This window comes from Geotrypetes seraphini, chromosome 5 (assembly GCF_902459505.1).
Source record: "Geotrypetes seraphini chromosome 5, aGeoSer1.1, whole genome shotgun sequence".
NCBI classification, from domain to species: Eukaryota; Metazoa; Chordata; class Amphibia; order Gymnophiona; family Dermophiidae; genus Geotrypetes; species Geotrypetes seraphini.
The window spans coordinates 48,872,658-48,888,740 of record NC_047088.1 but is presented as its reverse complement, the minus strand read 5'-3'; the positions used below and the strand labels follow the sequence as shown (position 1 = coordinate 48,888,740).

At 42.2% G+C, this 16,083-nt stretch overlaps 1 protein-coding gene across 5 annotated transcripts in view; it reads right to left on the bottom strand.

Annotated features, from left to right (window-relative positions):
- The window catches only part of IL13RA2 (interleukin 13 receptor subunit alpha 2), a 94,172-nt gene that overhangs the window by 48,424 nt on the left and 29,665 nt on the right, over nucleotides 1-16,083 (bottom strand). For all 5 annotated transcript variants that reach the window (XR_004539414.1, XM_033944232.1, XM_033944234.1 and 2 more), the window contains exon 4: nucleotides 9,221-9,374. Coding sequence is in view for 4 of the 5 variants with exons in the window: in XM_033944232.1 (XP_033800123.1) it covers nucleotides 9,221-9,374 (154 nt within the window). In the remaining variant the exon portion in view is untranslated. The remainder of the gene's footprint in view (nucleotides 1-9,220; nucleotides 9,375-16,083) is intronic.

The window sequence follows — 16,083 nt, the reverse complement described above, 5'->3', positions numbered from 1 at the left end:
TCACAAACTTACCCCGTCCCCTTTTACAAAACTGTAGTGTGGATTTTAACCACGGTGGTAACAGCTCTGACGCTCATAGAATTCTGAGCATCAGAGCTGCTACCACCACGGCTTGTGCTAAAAAATGCTCCACAGTTTTGTAAAAGGGGGGATAAAATAGAAATACATAGACAAAGGTTAAATTGAACCAGCAAGAAGCTGGACTCTGCATACAATGCAACACCACAGAAACAGTGACACAGGTCTCCTAAAGCAATAAATAAATAGAAAATTTTTGTTATACCTTTGTCTTCTCTGGTTTCTGCTTTCCTCATCTTCTTGTTACTCTCTTCCTTCCATCCACTGTCCCTCTTCTCTCTGCATCTTCCATTTGCTCTGTTACTGTGCCTCTCCCTTTCTCCCTCCTTCCAAATTGGTCTGGCACCCATCTTCTTCCCTCCGCTCCTCCCATAGTCTGGCATCTCTGTCTTCTTCCCTGCCAGCGTCTTCTCCCAACTCTCTCTTCCCCATTTCCCTTCAGCATCTTCTTCCCACTCTCTCTTCCTCATTTCCCTTAAGCATCTTCTCCCCACTCTCTGTTCCCCATTTCCATTCAGCATCTTCTCCCCCCTATGTCTTCCCCATGTGCTTTCAGCGTCCTTCTCTCCCCTCTGTTTTACCCTGTTTTCCTCTCCACCCCACCTTTTTTTTCTTTCTCCCTCCCTGCCCCTTACCTTCGTGGCGCTTTCTCCCCCCCCCGGCCCGGACAACAGGCCTGGTCCAACAAACCTCCCTGCCCTGTCCGACAAACCTCCCTGCCTTCTTACAGCAGCCGTAGCGTTGTAGTTGCATATGGCTGCTGTAAAGGTTGTCTCTGATGCAACTTCCGGTTGCATCAGAGATGACCTTTACGGCAGAAACACGCAACTTCAATGCTCTAGCTCAGGGGTGCCCACACTTTTTGGGCTTGCGAGCTACATTTAAAATGACCAAGTCAAAATGATCTATCAACAATAAAATTTTAAAAAAAAACACAAAGCACACTGTACTCTGAGAAAATGTTAATTATCATTCCTATTCTGGGGTTTTTTCAAAGAGGTCAAGGCAGATAACTGAAGGGACATGTATCATAAACCTTGGTAATTTTCCTTAGGCATATGTTGTTTAAAGCTGTAAAGCCAGACCCTGTTTGTCTTTCCTTCTTTGAAGAGAGTACAAGGACATTTATGTTTGAACAGAGATGTTGTGAAGTGAATTCAATTGTTTTTATAAGCCGTATTTGCAAACAGATTTAGTTAAGAAGTTTTGCTGGCCCAAGGTTTTTCTGACCTTTTGGACTCCAATCTCCAGATAGAAGAAATGCTGATGTCTTTAAAGTTTCAGGTGACCTGTGTCCATATATGGTTTGTGTTTACGTCACATGCTGACACATGCTGACAACACTGATTCATTTAGAATGATATAAAAGATGTGAAACTCATAATAAAATTTGGACATGTTTTGGAGATCATTTCTTGCCTCTACAATATGTCCCCGGGTGCACCTGTCTTCCAAATGGGAGAGAAAGAATGGGGCAGGAATTGGGACCTAATCCTTTTCAGTTGGGGGTACGTCCGCGATGGGCAGATGATATCACCAATATTTTGTGAGTATTTCTGAATTTTTTTTCTGTTCTTTAATACTCACTAGGTAGTGGTGACCTTTACCCACCCCTTATTTTAAGTTCAAGCTTTGGGTTCTATTATGGAGTTTTTTGGGAAAATTCTCGGGGTACTTTCGGTAAGCGCCCCTCGTGAATATAAGCAGCTGCCATTCTTTCGGGAAGAATTAAATTATTTATAGAGCCCCCCTGCCCACTCTGTCATTTGTAAGGTTAAAACTTTTATAGAGTATAAGATTTTATTGTCTCTTATTACTGTACCTCGCTTATAAGGTAAGATAAGCGAATATTTTTGCATTGTTATATTGTTTTTGTAATGAGTCATAAAGGCACTTAGGATTCTCCTAGACAAATGAGACTTGTACGGCTGTGTGTGTATGACATTCTTCCTTCAGCTCACATCTTTCTGTGTCACCAATGTTTAACACTGAGGTAGGACGTGCTGTTATGTGGAATGAATTGCAAGCGCTGGTTGAATCAGTCTAAGATCTTTCCTTCGCAGCTTGTACACAAGCAGCTTTCATTATCAGGGTCCGTGCATGAATGCTTTTGCCCCTTCCCCTAGACTTCTCAGTTTGGGCTTACACTGACCCCCTATAGTGCTTCTTTGAAGTTACTCATTCTTGTTTTTATCAAGCAGTACGGTGAGAATCATGATTCTACTGCTTGTCACTGTTGTCAAAGCTATTGGCATTCCCCATTTCGTCCTAGATTTTAGGGCTGTTTTCTTATGTTTCTTTCTCTCCTCCATTCCACCGGCAGCCAATGATTTTTTTTTTTCTGTCATTGTCCTAAAGAATGTTTTATTTTTGTTCCTGTTGGTGAGGCTTTTCAGCTCTTTTTTGCCTTCACCTTTACGCAACAGTATACCTGGTGTGGAATGCCCCAGAGCTATGTTGACTCCATTGTCCTTCAGGCTATTCTACAGTCATGCACTGCCCCTCATGGTCCTGCCCTCATTTTGTACATCTTTTTGTGTTCCATAATTCATGAGACCTGTCAGGCTGATAGTTTGCACCTTTTATAATGGTTGTCTGTGTGTGGTCACAAGGTGTCACGACATAAACTGCACTGGTGTAAATCTGAAGTGAAATACCTGGGTTTTGTCCTGTCTCATGGTCAGAGGAAAATCTGCACTTTCTGCATTGCTGCTGTTCTGGGTCTGCCCCGCCCAGCTACCAAGAAAGACATGCTTACATTTCTTGCTATGATTGGTCACTGCCGCCAATGGATCTCTGCTTGTTCCTTCTATGACCAGATTCTGAGACAGACCCTGGTTTCTGAAATGACTGCTCTTATCAGATGGACTCATGATATGTTGGACATTTCAGATGTGCTTTGGTTTGGGTTCTCCTGCTTATGCTCACATGTTTTATCTCTTTGTTTGGGACTATTGTAACACCATGAAGGGAGAACATGGCGGTAAGTTACGCTCTGTTGCCTTTTTTCTATAGTCACTCCTGTTCAAGTTCCCTGGCTGCATGTGCTATGGTGGTAGAGATGGTTACTCCTCTGACCCTTGGTCACCCCATTACCCTTCACACTTTTCACGATGTCCAAGCCCTTCTTTTAAATGGGCTCCTGGGTCTCACAGGTGAACAGGATTCTCTTCCCTTCTAGTCCTTTGTTACCCCCCCTCTGAACTTGATGCCTGGCGTTTGGCAGGTGCCCAAAGCCGCCCTTTTGGACGAACTTTGGTGCAAAGAGGGGGAAACCCTGGATACCAGCTGCTAGCTCTCCCTTATTCAATTGCCCAATATCATGGCATTGGTTATCGTAGTGCTCGCTCGACATTTTAACTTCTTGCTAGTGATATTTTCATTCTTGACCTTTTGCTCCTTGATACAGATATATATAGCTCAATAATTACAGCTGGCACATTTGTGACTTGAAAACAAATTGGAAAATACAATTCTTTTCTATTGTTTTAGCTGAAATTAGGATGTTGCTAATTTAAAATGTTTTTTCCGGATGTATACATAGCCATCCCAGATCAGTTTTGGCACAGATATTTCTAATGTTTTCCAAGGGTCCTCTTTATCACTGCAGAGATAGAGACGCTCCAAAGAGACATTAGCTTTATGCCTTTTTCCAAATATGAGATGGTTATGATATACATTACTTGTAGTTTTGGTTTTTTATATCAATGTGTTTATTTGCAGAGTTAAATTCAGCCCTGCACACTTGACAGATGGAGTAATAGCTCCACGCTTAAAACTTTATGTGTTGTCTGTGTCATGTCTACTTGTTTAGTTTAGTGGGTACCCCAGGATACATAACATTGGCCATTTCTAGAGCTCTTTTTCTACTTCTTACTAGCCTAACTGCGCAATGTTCTTTTACTTATAGCTTTTATATTCTGAATATAGTTTAGTTAAGGGTTATATGTTTAAGAAAAAGCCTTACTCTATACAGCGTTTATTTCGTGGTGTTCCCTACATATGATCCATTCAGTATACATTTCTGAATACATTCAGTACATCAGTATGGTCTCTCTGAAGTGCATAATAGTTATATGCAGCACGAAAAAAACATATCCTTTTGGATTGTTCAATTAAGAACCTTAAGTAACTGAGTATTGTCTCTCTTTTGCCATAGCTATACTAAGTAAATGAATTGGTATTGTTACATGTTGCCACATTCAGTACAGGCAACATGGTTTCTCTTGTTTTCTATCTCTTATTTGGATCACATTGGAGTACAGCTGCTGAATGATATTTGGAATGCTTTTCAAGCATTTCTTTTCAAGTATCTCTTTCTGTATGCACAGACATCTGGCTGCTCTCCCTTTGAGGTTCTCATGGGATGACCTTTCCCCGCCCCATGGGTAGATTTTCCCTTGATACAGGAGGAATACGTCCAAAAGCTCATTGAAATATTAGGGCTTGTTCAAAAAAACGTGTCTTGCACTTCTCCTTTCTCTCCACAGATTCCTACCCATTTTTTCCAGCCTGGTGATTGTCCAGAAGCTTTCCAAGGATCGGAAGCAGACGGATTTCCCCTTTGGCCTTCCCATTACTGTGATCGCTGTGCCCGGGCCCGCTGCACTCACTGAGGAGTTTCCTGTTTGGATCCACGCAAGTCGCTTGAAGAGGGTTAACCTAAAACCACAGAAGCAAGTCTTCCCTGCGCAGATTTCACCTCCTCCAGTGGAACAACATGATGATCTCATTGCAGCATTCTACCAACTTTATCATTCTCTTACTGGCACCGCTGCTGCTAGTTTTTCTCCCTGTATGGATCATTTCTAACTGGGTCTACAGGGATGATGTGTTCTGGGTCCACGACACTTTCTGCCCATACCCATCTGTAAACAGCACCCCCGGCACCTCTTTGCGAACACACGTTAAGCTGGACTACTCCCCCGCAAAGGCTGTCCTTCAATTGGAATCCAGAAAAGACCGACAGTATGCTACCCTTTGGTATAATTCCAGCAGTGTGCAAGTTGCCACCTTCTCTTTTGAGTATTGTGACATTGTGGACTGTTCATCAATTGATATCCCAAGGCTGTGCCATTGGTCCTCAGAGATTCCTAAAACTAAAGACATATGTATATATATATATATGTTACTGACTCACGTTGGGGGGATAAGTGTGCATTCTGGGGAGCGGTAGGGTGGAATATTGATACTGACTGGGCTTATAAACTAGAAAATACTCTGAAAAAAACAGTGGACCAAAATGGTAAATCACTGCTTACTTGTATGACACTTCATAAGGTTGGACACTGTTATAGGAAAAGTGTTCCTGCACAAATTATTAAGCTTTCTCTTACTATTGACAACCCTAGACCTATTGATGAAGGTATGTACATTATGGACATGTGGTTTAAGGGTGGGTCTAGCTATCCGACCCATCAGTTTTCTTATGGGATCTATCTACCTCCTCTAATTTTACCGATCCCCTTTGTGCGCTGTGGTGTTCTAAATACCCTTTGCTGCCAGGACAGCAAAAGCTTGATATTGCCGTTACCATCTATAAGGGTAATTACACATGTCATGTTTCTACTCTGACACAGGTAGTTTTGTAGGTAATTTACCCCCAGGTTATTGTTCTGTCTTGGCTCATAGGTATGCCCCATTGTTGCTGCATCAGATTTGATATTTACTGGCTTTATGGAGACTTTTGGCTCCCTGTTAAGCTACCCAGCCAGTGGATAGGCCAGTGCACTTTAGTTAAGGTTACCATGTTCCTGCATATTTTTCTGAAAGGCATCCTTCCTATTCACATGGTTTTTCCTCTTTTCTGTCTCGATATAAATCTGATCACATGTATACATAGATGCTATAGGGGTCCCAAGAGGGGTCCCAGATGAATTTAAGGCCTGAGCTCAGGTTAAGGCTGGGTTTGAGTTCCTTATTCCCTTTATTATTATTAATAAGAATGTTGATCAGATTAGTTAAATTTATTATAATCAGCAACGCTTTGTGAACTACTCTAGGGATGCCTTGCAAGGTATTATTGATTAATTAGGCTCCACTTCTCAGATGGTTAAATCATATGGCCCTAGATATGATTCTAGCTGAGAATTCTGTTAAATTCTTCCCAGTACTTTAAGCTGTTGTACTTTTCTTTCTGACAATATAGGTCCTCCTATGGCCATTCAGAAATTAGCAGACCACTTTGCTGAGCTCAAATGTAACTCTGATTTATCTAATTCTTGGGATCAGCACTTTAGTTGAATGCAGGGTTGGGTAAAAGACCTTTTTATTGTTATAATCTCTATTATTATCTGCACTCTTGTCTTGACTGCTCATGTACTGTGTTATTCGTATTACAGCTCCTAAAAAAACCCTCCTCGAGAGACATATCTAGAGTATCACTCCCTTCCAGCTCATGCTGTGTATTTATGACATCATTTTCATGATGTAAGAGGGGATTGAAGGGACACGTATCATGAATCTTGGTAATTTTCCTTAGGCATATGTTGTTTAAAGCTGTAAAGCCAGACCCTGTTTGTCTTTCCTTCTTTGAAGAGAGTACAAGGACATTTATGTTTGAACAGAGATGTTGTGAAGTGAATTCAATTGTTTTTATAAGCCGTATTTGCAAACAGATTTAGTTAAGAAGTTTTGTTGGCCCAAGGTTTTTCTGACCTTTTGGACTCCAATCTCCAGATAGAAGAAATGCTGATGTCTTTAAAGTTTCATGTGACCTGTGTCCATATATGGTTTGTGTTTACGTCACATGCTGACAACACTGATTCATTTAGAATGATATAAAAGATGTGAAACTCATAATAAAATTTGGACATGTTTTGGAGATCATTTCTTGCCTCTACAATATGTCCCTGAGTGCACCTGTCTTCCAAATGGCAGAGAAAGAATGGGGCAGGAATTGGGACCTAATCCTTTTCAATGACTCTATGCACTGTCACCTCAGTAACAACCATACAAAAATAGACAAATACCCCCCTCCCTTTTTACTAAAGCACAATAGCAGTTTTTAGCGCAGGGAGCTGCGCTGAATGCTCAGGGCTGCTTTCAACGCTTATATGCTCCCTGCGCTAAAAACCGCTATTGTGGTTTAGTAAAAGGGGGGCCATAGTGCAAAATAAAGAGAGCAGATATAAATTCAGACACATTTTGATCACTAAATTTAAAATAAAATCATTTTTTCTACCTTGTTGTCTGGTGATTTCATGAGTCTCTGGTTGCACTTTCTTCTTCTTCTGACTGTGCAGCCAATCTTTCTTCCCCCCTTTCCTTCCTCCCTCCCTCCCGTGGTCTGTCATCTCTATCAGCCCCTTCCCTTGCTTCCCTTGGATGTCTGGCATCTTTTCTCCCCATCCCCGCGTTCCAGCATCTCTCTTACCCTCCCCATGCTATTTCTCCCCCCCACCCCCGGCAGGATCCGGTGCTTGCTCATTGTTCTTCCCAGCAGCACTGCTGCAACTCTTCAGGCCACCGGCAGCATGAATGAAGTAAACATGCTGCCTTCAGTGACCCAGTTCTGGCCTCCTTTTTATTTTTCAGTGACACATTTGTTTGCCCTTCTAAAGCCACCGCCAACCCAAGCTCGTCTTCCCTGCATCGGGCCGACCAGCCTTCCCCTCTCCCCGACATCAATTCTGCCGTCGGAGGGGAAGTTCCGCCCAGCTAGGCAGCGATTGGCTGGCCCAAACTTCCTATCCGACGGCAGAATTGACGTCGGGGAGAGGCAGGCTGATCGGACCTGGCTGGCTGTGCACTCCCCCTAAGGCTGCACCCAGGGTGGGCTGCACCCAGGGAGGAACGCCCCCCCCCCCCCCCCCGCTGCCCTCTTAGTACGCCATTGCCGCTTAGACAATTTTTTTAGGTGGTATATCAAATTTTAAATAAAACTTGGAAACTTGGAAATCCACTGCTTATTTCTAGGATAAGCAGCATAAAATCTGTTTTACTACTTAGGATCTAGCAAGGTACTTGGGACCTAGGTTGGCCACTGTTGGAAACAGGATATCAGGCTTGATGGACCTTGGGTCTGTACCAGTATGGCAATTCTTATGTTCTTATGCAAATATAGGCCAGGTTTTCACAAGTCTACAGGCTTAGGGCCCTTCATGAATCACGGTCATCGCCTAGTGATGCTAAAGGCAAGCACCGCCTTAATCATGTCCACTACCAGCCTTCAGCATCGCTAAATGCTAGTAGGCACCATGGACCAAAGCACTGATCAGGTAGGCCACACAGTGGGACTTTTTTGATGAGTTTTTAATTGGGTTTTAATGGTGCAACCAATTATCATGCCACTTAAACCCAATTAAACCAATTAGGTTAGGCAGCACTAGGGCAGCTACCACTGTGTAACTTAAAGCACTGCATTGAGAATCTGGCCCTTAGTCCAAGTGATTTTCCACCTTTTTCATTCCACATTTTTCTGACGGAATGAAAAAAAATGGAAAAGGAAAGGGAATGGGGACTTATAAACTGCCTTTTTGTTGCTTTGACATTCAAATCAGTGGGTACTGGAGGATTAAGTGACTTGCCCAGGGTCACAAGGAGCAGTATTGGGGTTTGATCTCACTACCTCTGGAGAGAGGCAGCAACTCTACCAGCGATCCAACCCTTCAAAGGAAACTGCCCCAACTTTGTTGGTTGGACTGAGAACTTTACAGCAGCCCCTCATATTACTTTGTAAATACATTTTACATTTTGGGTCAGATTTAGGAAATGGCACCCAGATCTAAGTGCTGAAAAAATAAGCACTAGGTGTTATTCTATAAACGGCATTCTGAGTCGGGTGCCCTTTACAGAATTGTGCTTAGTTCCAGAATCCACACTCAATTCTGGGCATGACGATTCCTACCCATGCCTCCCCCATGGTGACAGGCCCTTGTTTAGATCTGTGTGTAATAATTACATGCACATCTTTATAGAATTCGGACTACAGAGATGCACGCATAAATTCAAATTGTTGTCAGCGCTAATAATTGATTGATTGTTGCTGCTAATTGGCTCATCATGCAATGAAAATGTGCATACAAATTTGGGCACATGCATGCAATTTTGAGTGCCATGTCTAGAATTTGCTACTTAAGGTGCATTATTAGGAACAGTTTGCGTTATAAGTGAACATTATATACTAGGGCTTACTTCTTACCTTGTAAAGAAGGCCAGAAAGTGGTCTCAATCGATTTGCTCTGAATTTCAGACTCATTTGTGCACGGCCCCTTTAAAAGAGTCTGTATTTTGGCCACAACACCTGTGTTTAGGTCAAATCCAGCACTATATTGTAAATTTTTGGTAATCACTCCCTGGTTTGAAGTAAAAACAACAGGATGCAATGAGAAAATAAGAGGCTCTATTTTCAAATCTGAGCACAGACAAATATCCAAGCCATGCACCATGCTACAGGCTGCTCCTTGTCATCTGTGCGCTTATCTTTTTTTCATTTTTTTGGGGTATTTAATTTATGGAAGAGGGACAATCTAATAAATAAACTTTTAAAAGAATTCATTAAAAAAAAGATTAGGTTCTTACCTCGATAATCTTCTTTCTTGCAGATGTATCTAGTGGTCCTGAACGCTAGAGTTATGCATCTGAACCTGCAAGTTGCTTGCACAATGACATCACTCATCTTTCAACTCCGCCTCCTTTCCAGCAGGCTTGATCCTGCCCCCACTCCAATACAGTGGTTCTTGACTGCTTATTCACAGAACAGTATGATTCCGTGTCAAAAATATTCTAAAAACACTCTTTATTTTAAGTACATAACTTAGGCTCCTAAACTTTATTTCCAGCCAAACTTAACAGCTTAAGTTTTCAGTTGTGGCTCCAAGGCTTCCAGCCATGTCATCATTCTGTGACACAGACAGCTCCACCATATCTCACAAGGACTAGCAAGAGAGGAGATACATGCTTTTCTAGACTAAGATAAATATCAGGGCCAGAAGACTTCAGAATGGTTTACATGAATTTATTCAGATACTCAAGCCAGTGGCGTACCTAGCATATGTGACACCCGGGGCCCATCATTTTTTGACACACACCCCCCCCATCTATATGAAAAATATGATTTTTAGTAACAATCTACATATCGCACAACAAGAGTGTACCTAGGAAAAGGCAGCATCTTAAACACTTCAGTGAGCACTAGAACACCAACACATACATTGTAAAACTAAACAAACCAGATCCTGCACAGTCAATTGATCCAGTACAGTCGATGCTATCAGAAAGCCATGTCCCTTTCATACACACAGACAGATACACCTTTGCCCAATATGGAATAATTACAAACTAAAAATAGAAATATGTAGACAAAAGTTAAACTGAACTACCAAGAAACCAGACTCTGCATACAATGCAACACCACAACACCACAAAAATAGTAATACATGTCCTCTAATACTGTGCAAAATATAAAGACAGTAGATGTAAATTTGAAAAACTGATACATAACAATCACCACTTTACAAATTAACAAATAAAAATAAAACAAATAATGAGAAATATGAAAATACCATTTTATTGGACTAATCCCCCGTAAGCTCGGTCCTCATCCCCACAAACCACCTGATTCCATCCACACAAGCCTCAAATTGTTTTATATTGAACTTATTATATTAAAGTATAAAAAGAAACAATATTCTGTACAATTGTCAATTTATAAATCAACATCTTCTCCCCACTCTCTCTTCCCCATTTCCCTTCAGCGTTCTCAGCCCACTCTCTCTCCACTTTCCTTCAGCGCACGCACATAAAAACAAGCAAGTAATTTTATATCATTTTCATTCTATTCATTCATAGAAATTAAAGTCTAAATAATGCCAGTCACATAACAAAACATGATTTTACAAAAATAATTCCCTGCAGTCAAGCCTGCAAGGATTACTAGATGTCTTTCAGCAGCTCCCCTCCCTCCCTCCCCGTTACCTTCGTGGCCAAGTCAAAATGATCTACCAACAATAAAATTTTAAAAACACAAAGCACATTGTACGCAGAGAAAATGTTAATTATCATTTATATTCTGCGGATTTTCAAAGAGGTCAAGGCAGATGACTTTATGCAATGTCATCTCAGTAACACTATAGAAAAATAGACAAATATACCCCCTCCCTTTTTATTAAATTGCGATAGCGTTTTTTAGCGCAGGGAGCTGCGCTGAATGCCCCACGCTGCTCTCGACTCTCCCTGTGCTAAAAACTGCTATTGCAGTTTAGTAAAAGGGGCCCATAGTGCAAAATATAGACAGCATATATAAATTCTCAAAACGGACACATTTTGATCACTAAATTGAAAATAAAACCATTTTTCCTACCTTTGTTTGGTAATTTCATCCAGTCTCTTGTTGCACTTTATTCTTCTGACTGTGCATCCAATATTTCTTCCCTTCTATCAGCCTCCGGTATGCTTCCTCTCCTCCAGACTTCATTCCCTCCCCCAACTTTTTCTTTGTTTCATCCTGTCCCCTTCTTTCTTTCTCTCTCCATGCCCCCTTTCTTTCTGTATGTCTGTCTTTCTCTCTCTCTCCGTACCCCATTTCTTTTTTCACCCTGCCCCCTTCTTTCTTTCTCTCTCCATGCCCCCTTTCTTTCTCTATGTCTGTCTTTCTCTCTCTTTCCGCATGCCCCATTTTTTTCTTTCTTTCACCTTGCCCCCTTTCTTTCTTTCTGGATCCCTGTTCCCCCCCTCTTGCTTTCTTTCTGGCTCCCTGGCTCACCCCCCCATTCTTTCTTTCTCCCTTCCCTCCCCCATGCCACCGCCGCTACCACAACCATGCTGCCACCACCACCAGGGAAAGGCTGCCACTGGCCATCGGAAACAGGCCGGCGCCGAATTCACCCTCCTTCTTTTCCTGCGGGCCGACCAACTCTGGCTGCCCGACGTCAATTCTAACGTCAGAGAGGACGTTCCGGGCCAGCCAGGCAGAGATTGGCTGGCCCAGAACGTCCTCTCCGACGTCAGAATTGATGTCGGATGGCTAGAGCTGCTCGGCTCGGGGAAGAGAAGCAGCAGGGAGGGAGAATTCGGCACCAGCTTCTTTCTGATGACGGCAATGGCAGCCTTTCCCCAGCAGCAGCCTATTCCCCGGTAAGTGGCCAGCTGTACACCCCCTCGGGCCTTGCACCCGGGGCGGACCTCCCCCCCCCCTTGGTATGCCACTGACTCAAGCGGCTTTCCCTGCCTGTCCTAGTGGGCTCACACTCTATCTAATGTACATGGGGCAATGGGGGGATTAAGTGACTTTCCCAGAGTCACAAGGAGCAGCGTGGATTTGAACCCCCAAACCTCAGGGTGCTGAGGCTATAGCTTTAACCACTGCCCCACACTCTTCTTCATCAGTTGACAACCTCAGTAGCACTCAGTTGAAAAGAAGCATGCTCAAGGTTGGATAGCCATCTCCAGTCTTTCCATCTCTAGCCCACAGCCCCCTTAGATAGCCTAACCCAGTGTGCTAAAGCCCTTCCGTTTCTTCCCTTCCTTTTAACATTTTATTTTTTCATTGTATTTAAGCTCTTACCATTTCCCATTTTTCCTTTTTATTCCAGTAAGGCTATTTGTTTTGTCGTTCCCCCCCCCCCCCCCCCCCACCACCACCACTTTTTTTACTTTGAAGTTTATATTTTATTTTAACAATATTGTGATAATTGTAAACCATTTAGGTATGTTTTTGATAAACGGTATATCAAAGATTAAATAAACTTGGAAACTTGTTGGTTGCCACCTGAAGTCACTTTTTCCAATATATGGTAACAATCATTGCTGTGATTAATCTGTCCAAAGATCAGTACAATTGTCGAGTCTTCAACACAAACAGCTTTTATTGTGCTATTGCTACCACAACACTACAGGATAATCAGTGGTTGGGAGGAGGGGACAGAGGATAATGGTCATATGCTAGTGTCCTGACTCGTGACTGGCAACTTTCACTCCCTGTCATCAATGGGGAGAATGCACCAGGATTTATCAAGGTTTTTTTTTCTGCTGCTACTTCATCTACTCCTGAGTAAACATCAAAGATATATGCTTTGGTTCTAAATTTTATTTTTCAAGAATTTTTTTCTTCTTGTACCTCCTTCCCTGGGTTTCAGATATATGTTCCCTCCTTAACCTTCAGTGCCCTCTTGTACTAACATAATTTCGTATTGGTTTTCAGAAAGAAAACATTGCAAACTCAGTTTTGTATGCAGAAGACTATGCTCGGACATTATTAATGCATAGAAGCTGCCTGGTTATGAATTAATGTGCATTCTAATAGCATTTCCGTGTCAATTTTTACGCATTTGCACTAAAAGAGAATGTAGTGGACTGAATATTAAGTGATATTTTACACTATCATTACTTTTTTTTTTTTTTTTTAGAATATTCATGCTAAAAAGTTTTTGCAAGTTTTATGAATATGTTCCCAAGAATACAAATTGTTGTGCTAAATATCACCTTTTATTAGACAGGCATAAATCTGCAAATGCTGATATTAGGCAGACTCAAGGTATCGGAGTCCAGCCCTGGTTTCAATCGAGCTAGAAGCCCAAAGGAGCAGATGTGTTATTCAGTTTACACAATAATGAGGGGTTATTCACGCATTTAGATACACGTAACTCGTGCTGAAGTGAAATAATGTAGGCTACGATAAAATAATGCATGATTTTTGCTATGTAGAAATTATTCCCTTAATACATTATGATTCACAGTTGTGTGTTATGAAATGTATTTTTATGAACTATCAACAATAAATAACCTAATTGTGTCTGATATTAGATTACTGCCCTCCAGGGACTTGTAACACTTAGGAATAGGTGAACTGCAAAACAATAAGGTTTTGGCTTTCCATATTATATACAGTGGAACCTCGGTTTGCGAGTAACGCGGTTTGCAAGTGTTTTGCAAGACGAGCAAAACACTCAGCAAACTTTTGTCTCACAAACCGAGCACCGCCCCGATAAACGAGCTCTCAGCAATGGTGGGTACCTGCCTGTGGGTGCAGCAGCGCTTTCAGCGTGGTGGCTTCCTTCCCTTGGGGTCCCTGTGTGGCTGCCCTCCTGCTTCGGTCGATGCCTCTGCTGTCCGTCAGCGCCTCCCGGCTCCCCATCCAAGCCGGCCCGCCATCCTGTGCGAGCATGCGCACGACCGCTCCTCTCCTGAGCCAAGCCAGCTGCTGCCCCGACAATACGCTCACCACGTACAAGCACTTGGTGAACAATTAGAGGTACGGGAAAAGGGAAAGGAGCGCGCGTAGCGAGGAGAGGAGTGGAAAGAGGTAGAGAGGAGGAGGGGTGCCAGCGCCCCCACCAATATGATGCCTGGGGCAGACTGCCCTCCTCACTATGCCACTGTTCAGGTACTCAAGCATTTTTCCCTGTTTGTCCTGGCCAGCTCACAATCTATCTGTCTATTAAGTGGCTTACCCATGGCTACAAGCAGCAGTGTGGGTTTGAATCCACAACCTCAGGGTGCTGAGGCTTTAGCTTTAACCACTGCACCACTCTAGAAATCAAAGTGTAGTAGAAGTGAGCCAAGTATAGGCCAATGAAGCCATTGTGACATCACTGATTTTGTTGGCTCTTAGGCATTGGTGGAATGAGACATTATGATGTCACAATACCAGCTCTGGTTATCAGAGGCTGAAACTTTTCAAACTATTTATTTATTCAGTTGTCTATATGGTTCTCCCAGGGGAGCTCAGAACAGTTTATATGAATTTATTCAAGTACTCAAGCATTTTTCCCTGTCTGTCCTGGTGGGCTCACAATCTATCTAATGTACCTGGGCCAATGAGGGGATTAAGTGACTTGCCTAGGGTTAAAAGGAGCAGTATGGGTTTGAACACACAACCTCAGGGTGTTGAGGCTGTAGCTTTAACCATTGTTCCCCTAAAAAGCAACATGTGTATTATTACTGAAAAATGTTTAGGATGTTCTTAACTAATAGATTTACCATTCTTTTAGAATTTCATTTTCTCTAGATAGAGGTAGAGATAGGTTATGAAAGGGTATAGATAGAAGGACAAGGGGGATTAAAGGATTTAGACAAGGATCACCTTACAGGTCATGGACCTAATGGGCCGCTGCGGGAACGGACTGCTGGGCGCGATGGACCTCTGGTCTGACCCAGCGGAGGCAACTTCTTATGCTCTTATGTTCTAAAACCAATAAAATACTACTAAAATATTACTAATAGAAAGCACAACACTTAACACCTCTCCTCTTGTTTACAAATGGGGCATTGCTAGCAAGATGAAAGCATTCAAATCAGTTTGCATATGTCCCTTACTGTGCAAATGCATTCTTTTCTTTCTTGCTATACTTCAATAGTGGTGTTGCTTTGCTGAAATTTGCTATACAGTATTTTGTATGACAGGGTCACCATGTGAAGATACTTAGTAAGACTTGGGAAGAATAAATTATTCTTCCACCTGTCTTCCCCAATGATGCACAGTAATTTACCTGCTGCTGCCTCTGAATTTTATGTTCTGCCTTCTATCGATCTTATATCTCTCTCAAAGAGATTTATGGTGTTTTTCTTTCTCTCATTATTGGTTTGCTGTAGATCTATATCTGAAACTTTTATTCTCATTGTTTCAGTGTTTGAATTTATAAATATAACACTGAAAAAAAGAAAGAAAGAAAACAGAGAATACGTTGCTGTGGAACAAATACAAAAAGCAGAGGCATCGAATGAGCTACCTATACTTCTGGCTGGTAGGTAAAAAGAAAAATGTGAGTTCCTTGGGCAGGTATGCAAGGCACTCAAACACATCTGGACCAGGTGATGGAATGATTTTCCTCCTTCTTCACCGACAGAGCATCCAAGGTAACATTTAACGACACCTCTTCAGATCTTTTTCACAATAAACATGGCATCCCCCAAGGCTCAGTTTTGTCACCATTACTCTTTTAACATCTTTATGGCACAATTATTAACACTAGGCCAATCCATTGGCTTTACAATGTTCGCCTACGCTGATGACGTTCAACTAATTCACCCCATCGATCTCAGTAACCCGGACGAGGTAACAATCAT